At 40.6% G+C, this 12,808-nt stretch overlaps 1 protein-coding gene across 3 annotated transcripts in view; it reads right to left on the reverse strand.

Annotated features, from left to right (window-relative positions):
- acot7 (acyl-CoA thioesterase 7) overlaps positions 1–12,808 on the reverse strand; it is a 56,331-nt gene that overhangs the window by 26,329 nt on the left and 17,194 nt on the right. For 2 of the 3 annotated variants that reach the window (XM_010875671.3, XM_010875675.3), the window contains 4 exons: positions 4,871–4,962; positions 4,655–4,769; positions 4,027–4,041; positions 3,803–3,889 (listed from right to left, as the gene is read on the reverse strand). In XM_010875671.3, the coding sequence (XP_010873973.2) occupies positions 3,803–3,889; positions 4,027–4,041; positions 4,655–4,769; positions 4,871–4,962 (309 nt within the window). The remainder of the gene's footprint in view (positions 1–3,802; positions 3,890–4,026; positions 4,042–4,654; positions 4,770–4,870; positions 4,963–12,808) is intronic. The other variant, XM_010875673.3, reaches the window with a different exon arrangement.

Genomic DNA, 12,808 nt, shown 5'->3' on the forward strand with positions numbered 1-12,808 from the left:
AAACCAAACAGCACTTTACTACCATCAGAGCTAAATAAATAAAATCTCCTTTCTCTCTCCATCCTTCCTTGTCTATTTCATTCTCTCTACAGTGAGTGCTCTAATCTCTAACACCATAATCAAACAGCTTAACCAGCTTCCTAATAGGGTGTTACCATAGAAACAAGTTCCGCTAATATTTTTGCAAGGAGCCTCAGAGGTGCTTAAAAAGTACCTATTTGTTGAATACTTGTCCCGTTTTAGCAGTTGCAGCTGTTTCCAGGCCTAAACCTGGCACCGATCCTGCATGAACTACTTCTTTTGTAGCAATTTTATGTACTATATTTGTTCCACAAATATCAAGTGGGCAATGTCATTGTTACCATAAAATTGCTATGGCTGCAGAAGGACTGGCAGTGTTGTGAATGTAGAAATGGCTTCAAAGTTTTAAGCATATAAGGAGGGATGAGCAGATCCTGGATATAAGTCTTAACAGGGATTTGACCAACAAAAATGTTGTACATTTGTTTTAACAAGTGTTATTTTTCCCCCATTCCTCGCTTTTAATCAGACTGCCATGATATTGAAACCTGTGGCAATCAACCACTGTTTCCATGGAAACAAGTAAAAAGCTTCCTAACAACACAAGGACCGAGCAAGCGAGAGAGAGAGAAAGAGAGAGAGGTCAAAGAGAGAAAGAATGATGGGGGCCAGGATGAGATGTCCTCTTTCTTTCATGGAAAGACTCCCTATTCTTTCATTTTCTCATACTAGTTATTACTGGCATCCAATTATTTAAAAACAACGTATTGGTCTGAACGTGGTTTATAGAGGACACTTTCACCTTATTATATCATTATTATACATCATCGTAATTTAATGTCACCTTACCACAGTCCATGATAGATGAAGGTCATTCAGCTGCACTACAGAGTGGAATTTCCAGGCTGTGTATTGTTCTGATAGAGTTTTTTTTTTTTTGCCACAGACCTAGGATCAGTTTAGGGTGTTCCGCGATAAACCCTAATCTGATTACGGAGATTCGATCTGGCATTTCAGTGGGTCCGTTATGAGTATGACATTATGTAGTTGACCCCAGGACGGGTCGGATCAAGAGGAGAAAACACATCCTCTATAAAACACATGGGCTACGCATTGCATTCGGATCAGGACAGGTTCTTTCAGTATTAATCTCTGTCCTCCCCACCAGTCTGCCTCTCTCTTTGTCTGGCTGGGGACAGCTATTTGTGCCAGGCGGAAGCTTTCAAATAGATTATTTTATGCCGTGTCCACTGGAGATAGGAGATGAGCGAGGAAGTGGTTTAAAGTCAGTCTTGAAATGCAGTTTTCGAACCCCCAAGCGGAGGCAGTGGTTTGTCATTGCCTCGCAATGCAGCTGGGTCTTTGTTTAGGTGTTTGAATCCTAGTCGAGTCATTTCACCAGTGTGTGAGGGTCCACCAGAGGTCAGCAAAAGTTGTCTGAGAGCAGCCCAGGGAAGATAGGTGGATCCAAGCCATAATTGCAAATTAGATAACAAAAAAATATATAATAAACTAAATGCAGTTTCCTAGCAAGGACTACTTGTCTATCTGGAAAGGCATTATACAGATTACGGAATTGAATCCAAAGGCCGCTCTACTCGTATTAGACCAAACACTGCAGAACAAATTGAAGAAGTTTTACTGTATATTTTGATACACAAAAGTACTCAGAAATTAGATAGGAATTTCACAGATCCAATTTGCTTGGATATACATCTTGGGATCTAAGAAGACCTATAGCTTTCCTTACACAGGTCCTAAACTAGACCATTTGGTGAGGAACATTTAACCAAACATCAGCATCTAGGTCCCCAGTCTAGCCTACAGTACTCAGAATGGACCTCTGATGAGACACTTGTCCTTGACCATACAAACGGTAGCTGTGACATCCAGTTATGCCGTGAGGGGGACACAGTCACAACTCTCTGGGCTGGCTTGGTGGGAAGGACCCCTGAAGTCTAGGTTCTACTCTGTCACAGCTGGACCCTTAGGTGCCCCTCTCAATGCCTGAGAGCGTTGTGCTACCCATCCATATATTCACTTACACTCAAATCAATGGTGATTCATCTGCCCTACAATCTATAGTCATTAAAAATGCTGCGTAATGAAATCCTTTTATAAATATTAAATACAGTTTTCCTGACGACTGAAACATACATACATTTGGTATATTTTAGTCTGTGACTCCTTTCATTGCAGTAGTTTAGTTAAAATTAGCTATGCTGAACAAAATAATGTAGGCCAAATCAGTGTTTCAATCATCTCTAACCAATTAGAGTATCAAACCCGATGACATAGTTGTTGCTTTAATCATGCAGGTTGTGGCTCGGGCCCAACCCACCATTTTCGCAGACCAATCAGATGGTTTAGTTGTTCTTGCAACCAGGGAGTCTGTTCAGATAAGAAATATTTTCCCAGCACAACACTGTGGCTGTTCTGGAACAGGTAATAACTTCAAATCCTTGCGTCAGGCAGATGCTTTAACCACTGTATAATTCAACCCTACAGGCGCTTATTGGTGTTAGGGAAAAACATCCAATCAGACCATCCACAGCCTGTCTAGAGAAGAGGTCCAGCCCGGGATGAAAGAGAAAACCTTACATAGACAAACAATGGAGCGTCAGCAATTTAGCTGTGTACGATAAGCCATCAGGTTGGCTGGCGGCCTGGGAACAGAATCTCTGTGTTACAATACCGTCATCTGCATCAGGCACTGAGGTAATACTTCCTTTGGAATCAGCAAGAGCTCCTGTACCGCCTGGGTTTTGTCAATTCACTAAGTCTACAGGTTTGGTTCTTAAATGCTGACACGCAACTTCATGCCATTTTGTGATTTTAAATAATAGGAAAAGAGTCATTTTTTGATTGGTTTCTGGTTTTGCAAGAAGAACGTCACATTAATGGAACACTGATAGGAATACAATTCAATGCACGTTTTGCAGGACTGTTGATCCTCATCTATGAGCTGCATGTAACTGAACGTAGCCACCAGAGAGAAGTGCAGGTCAGGGCACTGGAAAATATCGACACCTTCGTTTGTCAGGAGAAGGATGGGCATGTACAGACTAAGATCCTCTAACTTTTTAATTCCTGCAAAATCAATCTGCCTAAAAAAACAGGATTTGGAGAGAAAACACTCTGTGTTGACATAAGATGGTATTAAGATCAGTTACTAATAAAGCCCTTGCTGTCTTTTGAATATCTAATCACTTTAAGCAGGAGCAGCAGATGTCAAAACCTTTGACTGGTAGTTCACGCAACCCAGTAACAGTTTCAGGTTAACACTGTTGTTCCACAACAATATTTTCTATTTGTATTAATTGTCATTGAACATCTGTTTCTTACCATTGACAGATAGTGAAGCAAACAATAAAGAAACAAGGAGAAAGAGACATGAGAGAAAAATTTATCTTGTTGATTAGCTGCAGCATATAGTAGCGGCAGAGAGGAGTAATGCAGAGGGGCCTGGCAGCTACAGACAAACTGCAGATGAGAAACGTCTGACTTTAATTTTGACCTAGTGAGGATTGAGTCCAATTAGGAAGCAAATGGGCAACAAGCGGTAGAGGCTATGTAGAATGCAGTTTGTGCCCTATTCAGTCCTTCCTACTCCCTCACATGGAGTGGCTCATTAAAGACGCCATGCGGAGCACATTGCTGAGGATGTCGCCACCGTCAGGTTTATGCAAGCAGGTTGGATAGTGAGGCTTCTGTCTGTCTGTAAACCTCACCTGAATGGGACACTGACACAGCGTGGAAATGACAGTGTGGCTTCACTCACCTCCGCGTACGAAGCCATGCAGAGTGCAGTCGGAGGGGCCCACCAGGTGGATTAGGCTGGACTGGCTGAAGCCCACCGTGTAAGGCTCTGCAACACGCACACACGCGCACACGCACGCACAGACACGCACGCACAGAAATAGGGTTGAAATATTAGTATTGAGCCAGTGAAATTAGGTAACAATTCAACATTATTCAGCCTTCGGAAAATCCATTCAGACATACCTTTGGATGCTCTGTCTATGCAGCAGGTCAAACAATCCAAAAATAGGCGAAAAAAGAAACACAACAAGCCATTTTACTGTCAGATCATCTATTAACCATTAATTGACCTAGTTGTAGGCTTGCACAATTAATCCAGACATGATCGAAATTACAACATAAACAATTTCCTCAATTTGCCGTTCCAAAAATATGTGAATGAGACACGTATGTTTGGCCAAGAAATCTGATTCAATATTTTATCCGAATCATGCAGCCCAACCCAGTACTATGATTTAAATGTACTAAGAATATATGTTTCACTACTTCAGCAGGGTTCAGCTGTCACTTTATACGATCATTTACTAGAGTAAGAGCGACTTGGCCAAACCAGCTGAGCCATCAATCTTTTCCATTCATTAATATTTTCAATCTCGAGGGAATTCCAACATTTCTCTCAAACACAGCAATTTTAAATTGACAGACTCCAGGCTGTCTGCGCAACTTCACTGGTGTAGACAATTCAACAGAGGGCCCACACCCCATCTTTAACTTTATGGCAAAATAGTGTCTTTAATCCAACCCCGAAAACATTGGTTGCATGGAGATCAATTCCTTGAGTCTGAGCGTTCCCCCAGGCAGTGGCATTTACCTGGGGCAGACACGGGCATGAGCTGCTCCCCATTCCTCTCCTTTGTCTCCAGTCTCTCCATCTTCTGAGCTTCGTAGCGCTTCTTCCCCTCTTCCTCCTGCTCCGGGTTAGCATACTAGACAGAACGAACACCCTCATATGAACTATTAAGGTATAACATGGGGGACTGACCTTATACCAGAGTCCACCTCCTCCTTCTGTTCTGCATTGACCTACCTTGATGGGAGGCACCTCCGTAACCTTGCCCACATCTTTCAGAGAGAACGGGACGTACCAGAGGGTGGCCCGGTTGGTCATCTTCATAGACCCTGTGAGTGTATAGACAGGGTTTAATGCCCTCCCGGAAAAACTGCAGGGATCCTCAACAATATTATGACATCACACAGAACCAGGCTTCTATAATCAATGAAGTTAAAAGTAGCCTCACAGTGTGTGAAGATGTTGTGCTATTCATGGGCATATTTTGTCAGTATAATATTTGTACATTTTATTTTAGGGCTGATTTCCCACTAATTATTCTACTCAATGCATCCTCAATGGGGACTGATCTAGATTTGGTCTAACGTGCATTGCTCAGGCTTGAAAACATGACAATCTCTAAAGAACACAAATAATTAGTAGCTAATAATTTATAATAATTTGCAGCACTCTCATACATTTTTTATGTCGCCAGACAGATTTTAGATGAAATACACGCTTTACACTTTAGTTAGGGAGCTAATATTGAGAGCAATCCATTCAATTAAAGCTAGCTAACCTTAGCCTTGCTATTTTTTCTGACTTAGATCAAAGTATTGCAATTTTTAAAAATAATACTAATTTGCCTACAAACATACAGGGCTATTATTTGCAAAATGAGTGATTTCAGTTAATGACATCTCCACAGTAAGAATGGAATGTTTGACCGCTAGTAAAGGGAAGCACTACAGCAAATGTAACTTGTTTGGCTGAATGTCATTGTCCTTCCATTTCCTGATTCGCTGTATGTGAGAGAACACTTGTACCCATACAAACTATGATAAGAAGCAGTGATTCCCAACCTTTTTTTGGTAGTTGTACCATGATTTCGGACCTGCAACGAGTACCCCGAAATACTCCCATGTGCATTTTCCCAGGATGGTCTCATGATTCTTCTTAAGTGGATAGGCCAAGTACCCCCATTAGTGATGGCCATTCGAAGCTTCATTACCGTTCTTCTAGCACCAGGATATTATGCAAGCAGCGCTAACTCAGATTTTATTTTTCAAAATAACAGCCATCATTGAAAGATATAAGGTAATATAGTTAACAACCCAGCACTCCTACTATCCCTGGTATGAAATCACTAGAGTATTAAACACTGCTAAAATCTTGGTTCCTTTAATATTACCAAACCCTATTGAACATGCAGAACTAGGGTCCCCACAGTCCCTTGGTTCAAATGAAACCAGAAATAAAGCAATGAAAGGAAACAGATATTTCAAGTGTTGAACAACATTGAGAAATGCATTGCTTCCGGTCAGAGTTGTCATGGAGACAACATCTCCTCCCTACCAAGGTCAACTTCCCAGAGACTGCATTCACAATAGATGCTACTTATGTTAGCTCAATCTGAAATTCCTTTTTTATAGCTAACCAAGTGCAATCATCTGGTCCAGCAATCGTTATTGGGAGATTAAAGGCAAAACATTTAATGATTGTATCGGCTGTGTATTTTAAAATGCCAGATCTGATTGTGCTTTCATTTGAATAGACAACCAATCTGCTATAGTACTTTTTATTGTATTTTCTTCCATGCACCTTGTTTTATTATTATTTATTTTCTGTTGCAGTTTTGTTGATGAAGTCTAAAATCTAATGACAAGATGATCTACTTTATATTTTTTTCAAATTGTTGTGTTAACTTTTTATTAGGCTGTTGTTAATAATATGGAAAAATAACCGATGTATGATTGAATTTGCATTTGTTAAAATTAGCAGCATCATCAGAAGCATATTCTTAATTTATGACACACCAAACCATAAAAAATGTGACTTCTTAGCAGAAGAGGTAGTACATTCACATACAGTAGGCTAATTCCCTGTTTATAACCGGAACCAGGTATAAACCGCACCATTAATTTTATAGCATTGTGTGCATACTATAGCATAGTATTTACCGCACCCGTATATAAACAGCTTTTGCTCTGAGAATTCTGACTAGTACATACATTGCACATTAATATTAAACATCTGTCATACGGCGCTACCAAAATGAATTTGTTTGTTTTTGAAATCCCTGTAACGTCAATTAATCATATTTGCTACATGGGTTTCTAAGACCTTACCCTTTTAAACCAGGCCTAGAATGTAGCTAGGCCTGGGGAATACCTATATTATTTTGTTGCAAAGGGGTGGGATATACGTTTTTGTCAGTGATGTCTCAAAACACATTAACCCAATTAAATGCATTGCTTGGGATGGGCTTATGCAGGTGCTCACTAAAATATGCCTTCAGTGCAGTGTTGTCATATCTGCGATTTTCAAGAAAAGCTGGGTGTCCCGTGTCCAGAGAAATATCTGTAAAACACTAGCGTCTCGGTTTTCAACATTTACTACCAAATTGTCCCAGTTAGAGGATCCTAAAATAATATAAATACTGTAATGTTTCCACATATGAGTTGGAGCCAAACAAACAACTGCATAGAATCGCTTAGCAAAGCAACAACTCTAATCAAAGCTCAAAGGAGCTGAAAAACATACAGGACAGTGAATACAGCCCCTGCTCCTCAAAAAGCACACAAAATGACCAACGCATATATCTGCACATGCGTTAACGTGCGGTACGGGTTTGGGGGGTTTGAAAATGTAGTCACCCTAGACTAAAGCACAGTTCTTCCAAAACAGAAAGTTTTTCCTCCATCTTTGCTTCTTTTCTGATATGTGGCACCCTAAGTAGGAACTAAAAACGGTCAGGAAATGTTCTATCCAGTTCGAATAAATAATGAAACCACACTAAGCCCGCCTTCAACAAGCTTGTGAGTGGAGGTATATTTGAAAACCATCCAATACATCCAATAGAATTTTGTTTTGACCTCCAAAGAGGCCAAAACAACCCTAACCCTTTAACCCTAACCCTTTCACAGATGAGGGAACATACTGTGGATCAGAGCAAGTACAATGTAAATTGCTGTCTCATCTGTCCGTAAGACTTCCAGAACTCTACAGGCTCTTTTGTTGCTGTTTAGCAAACTGTAACCTGGATGTTTGGTTCTTGAGGTTTAATAGATTTATTCTGATTAGATATGTATCCTGATCCTCAAGTTGAACACCGGTAACAGACTCCTGCAGTAATGCAGAGACTACCATCAAAAAACTGTCCATATACTTTTGGAATTCACTGTATGCAGCATGTTTTAGATATTAACTGTGTTGTACACTCACCTAAAGGATTATTAGGAACACCTGTTTCATTTATCATTAATGCAATTATCTAATCAACCAATCACATGGCAGTTGCGTCAATGCATTTAGGGATGTGGTCCTGGTCAAGACAATCTCCTGAACTCCAAACTGAATGTCAGAATGGGAAAGAAAGGTGATTTAAGCAATTTTGAGCGTGGCATGGTTGTTGGTGCCAGGCGGGCCGGTCTGAGTATTTCACAATCTGCTCAGTTACTGGGATTTTCACGCACAACCATTTCTAGGGTTTATAAGGGAATGGTGTGAAAAGGGAAAAACATCCAGTATGCGGCAGTCCTGTGGGCGAAAATGCCTTGTTGAGAATGGGCCGACTGATTCAAGCTGATAGAAGAGCAACTTTGACTGAAATAACCACTCGTTACAACCGAGGTATGCAGCAAAGCATTTGTGAAGCCACAACACGCACACCCTTGAGGCGGATGGGCTACAACAGCAGAAGACCCCACCGGGTACCACTCATCTCCACTACAAATAGGAAAAAGATGCTACAATTTGCACAAGCTCAGCAAAATTGGACAGTTGAAGACTGGAAGAATGTTGCCTGGTCTGATGAGTCGCGATTTCTGTTGAGACATTCAGATGGTAGAGTCAGAATTTGGCGTAAACAGAATGAGAACATGGATCCATCATGCCTTGTTACCACTGTGCAGGCTGCTGGTGGTGGTGTAATGGTGTGGGGGATGTTTTCTTGGCACACTTTAAGCCCCTTAGTGCCAATTGGGCATCGTTTAAATGCCACGGCCTACCTGAGCATTGTTTCTGACCATGTCCATCCCTTTATGACTACCATGTACCCATCCTCTGATGGCTACTTCCAGCAGGATAATGCACCATGTCACAAAGCTCGAATTATTTCAAATTGTTTTCTTGAACATGACAATGAGTTCACTGTACTGAAATGGCCCCCACAGTCACCAGATCCCAACCCAATAGAGCATCTTTGGGATGTGGTGGAACGGGAGCTTCGTGCCCTGGATGATCTCACCCGGCACAGCCAGAAGAGGACTGGTCACCCCTCTGAGCCTGGGTCCTCTCTAGGTTTCTTCCTAAAATTCGACCTTCTTAGGGAGTTTTTCCTAGCCACTGAAATTCAACACTACTGTTGTTTGCTCCTTGGGGTTTAAGGCCGGGTGTCTCTGTAAAGCACTTTGTGACAACTGCTGTTGTAAAAAGCGCTTTATAAATAAATTTTTATTGATTGATTGATTGATGTGCATCCCACAAATCTCCATCAGCTGCAAAATGCTATCCTATCAATATGGGCCAACATTTCTAAAGAATGCTTTCAGCACCTTGTTGAATCAATGCCACATAGAATTAAGGCAGTTCTGAAGGCGAAAGGGGGTCAAACACAGTATTAGTATGGTGTTCCTAATAATCCTTTAGGTGAGTGTATATTGTAACACATCACATTTAAACAAATGCTTGTCTACTATTAGCCATCATCTATAATAATATTCTAGCACCAAAGAGCATCAGTAGATGCTTTTGCTTCTGTATGTAGCGTTGGTTGGCACACCACATGAAATAATAAAGACCTAGGCCGGCTGCTGAGTGGGAGAGGAATTGTGACAAGACTACATTTGGGATTTGCATTTTACACCCAAGTTAGAGCTGTGCAGACATGTGGTGTTGCCATGCCAACCCCGCACAGAATCGGGCGTGCTTCGCATGGCCTCGTTAGCTCCCTGCTTGCTATCATTCAATAAGTTCCTCACATACTGTAGGAGGAAACAGAAGAATATTTACATATCCTCAGCTCACCAAGACTGACACTATGCTATAAATAGCTCTACTGGACCACTTCACGATACTGTAGGAGAGGGGGTGAGGGAATTAGAGATCAAGGAAAAGTCAGAATGTGAGCAATTCCCACTCCAATTCAAGACCTTTAAAACCTACAAGGAGCATGCGATGTTCTTAGACCACTAGGTCTGAATTTCAAATGGATAATATTGCATAAGTGAATGTTTGATACACTACCATTGATTGCCATCATCTGATCTCTTAAAAATGCAACAAATATTGACTTCAGCAGCACAGTTGATCACAACTGCATCCATTATTGATCACTTCATAATCACTCACTAACAAATTATTTAGTTGTTAACTTAGTCCTTAACGTAGTCCTGTTTTCTTATGCTGTTGTTGCATTAGTCCTTAACGTAGTCCTGTTTTCTTATGTTGTTGTTACATTAGTCCTTAACGTAGTCCTGTTTTCTTATGTTGTTGTTGCATTAGTCCTTAACGTAGTCCTGTTTTCTCATGTTGTTGTTACATTAGTCCTTAACGTAGTCCTGTTTTCTCATGTTGTTGTTACATTAGTCCTTAACGTAGTCCTGTTTTCTCATGTTGTTGTTACATTAGTCCTTAACGTAGTCCTGTTTTCTCATGTTGTTGTTACATTAGTCCTTAACGTAGTCCTGTTTTCTCATGTTGTTGTTACATTAGTCCTTAACGTAGTCCTGTTTTCTTATGTTGTTGTTACATTAGTCTTTAACGTAGTCCTGTTTTCTCATGTTGTTGTTACATTAGTCCTTAACGTAGTCCTGTTTTCTTATGTTGTTGTTACATTAGTCCTTAACGTAGTCCTGTTTTCTCATGTTGTTGTTACATTAGTCCTTAACGTAGTCCTGTTTTCTCATGTTGTTGTTACATTAGTCCTTAACGTAGTCCTGTTTTCTCATGTTGTTGTTACATTAGTCCTTAACGTAGTCCTGTTTTCTTATGTTGTTGTTACATTAGTCCTTAACGTAGTCCTGTTTTCTCATGTTGTTGTTACATTAGTCCTTAACGTAGTCCTGTGCTGTTATACTAAGCAAGACAATTATTTATAAGTCACTATGGATAAACATCTCTGCTAAATGACCAAAATATACATAAATGTGTTTTAAATGTGTATTTAGTTTGTCTAGTAACCATAGAGGAAAACAAATCAGAAGCATTCAGTAAGGAGACTATTCTTCTTGACTAACCAACACTAGACTGTGTCCCAACGTTGGCCTACATTCACCTTCCCTAGTCTTCTCATCCCAGTAACTTTGATCACTAAAACCCCCCAGAAGAGATGGCCCCATGGTCACTGTCTTTCTCTTCCTATTCTGGCCTTTCCAAACAATATTTTCCAAGTACAAAGACAGTACAGCCTTGAATGAACACTTGATCCGATGATCAAAACCAGATTTTCCACAGAGATGAGCCAAGCTAGAACAACTGCAGAACTGCTGGCCTGCTGAGCAGAGAAAAAAAATCCAGTACAGAGTAATTTAAACTAAAAATAATTGCTTTTTGAATGGATTCAACATTTGTCTGATTGAAACAAAAAGTTATTTCTCATAGCACAAGACCTTCTGTCTTATTGTTTTGTTTGAAAGGTGCAAATCATAAAATAAAATGCAGTCTAAAGTCCTACATAGTCTTTTGTAGATAGGCTATACCTGACGTGAAAAAGTCAGTCAGAAGTAGAGTAAAGGTCTTTGCAACCTACGATTTGAAATGTGACTGTATCGGTTTTGTACTTGTATGACAACACTGTTCCAAATGTGTGTGTGTGTGTGTGTGTGTGTGTGTGTGTGTGTGTGTGTGTGTGTGTGTGTGTGGGGGGGGGGGCAAGCGTGTGTTTGTGTGTGTGTGCGTGAGCGCTGTTGATGTTGATGTGATTAACTGTATAAGTCACTTTGGATAAGCAAGTCTGCTAAATGATGAAATGTAAAGGCACTGCGTTTTTCTGTGTACCAAATACGCCACATATTGTTGAGGTGGGTTCATTTGATTGTTATATGGAGCACACAGAAGGTATCTGTGTGTGTGTGATAGATGGAGAGAGAGAGAGAGAGAGAGAGAGAGAGAGAGAGAGAGAGAGAGAGAGAGAGACACATGTTTGTGCTAATGCTTCCTTATGGCACATGCGCTAGGCCGTGTGGGCAAGGCATCAGAATCATGATAACACTGCCATGCTTCATGCTAATATATTCCAGTCAGCTGCGTGCGTAAATGTGCTCAATAGTCTGTTTAAGTGTATGTGCGTCCATGTGAATATGTTTAAAGCCTGTGTGCGTTCATGTGAATATGTTTGTGTGTTTACGGTGCATGTGCAGCGATGTGTGTATGCATGTTGTGTGTGTGTGTGTGTCTGGCCCACCCTGTGGGGACAATCATCACAACTTGTGCATACAGGACCCAGAGTACCCCTGGGGGGCGTGACTGAGGCCACGCTGATGAGATGCACACTGACTGGCTGTGAGGAACCTGGGTGCTCGGTCGGGTGACACACACACACACACACGTGCGTGCACACACGCGCACATACACCTTTTCACACTAAAAACTAAAGCTTGACTTCCATTTAATCCAATCATTTTCCACAATTATTTTATTAAGCTTGGATACTGGGATTTTATAAAAAAAACTTTTTTTTTTTACTTACTACTGTCACAGATACAACAATGATGAAAACAAATGAGCTCTAAATTTAAAATGAAGATTGAGAAAAAGTTATACATGCAAAATAGTTTTAGGTTTTGGTGCAGGCACTGCAATCTAGGGCAAATATTATATTGAGATATTGAGGGATTGTCCAAAAACAATCCTAATATGTTACAGTATCAAATAACCAATGACATAGACATGTAGGCTTGGGAGGGAATGGTAAAAACAAAATGGCTCTAGTAGGCAAAATCTGAAATGTCAGTGGGTGAAAACAGCCATACAGAT

Source organism: Esox lucius, chromosome 12 (assembly GCF_011004845.1).
Source record: "Esox lucius isolate fEsoLuc1 chromosome 12, fEsoLuc1.pri, whole genome shotgun sequence".
Classification (NCBI taxonomy): Eukaryota; Metazoa; Chordata; class Actinopteri; order Esociformes; family Esocidae; genus Esox; species Esox lucius.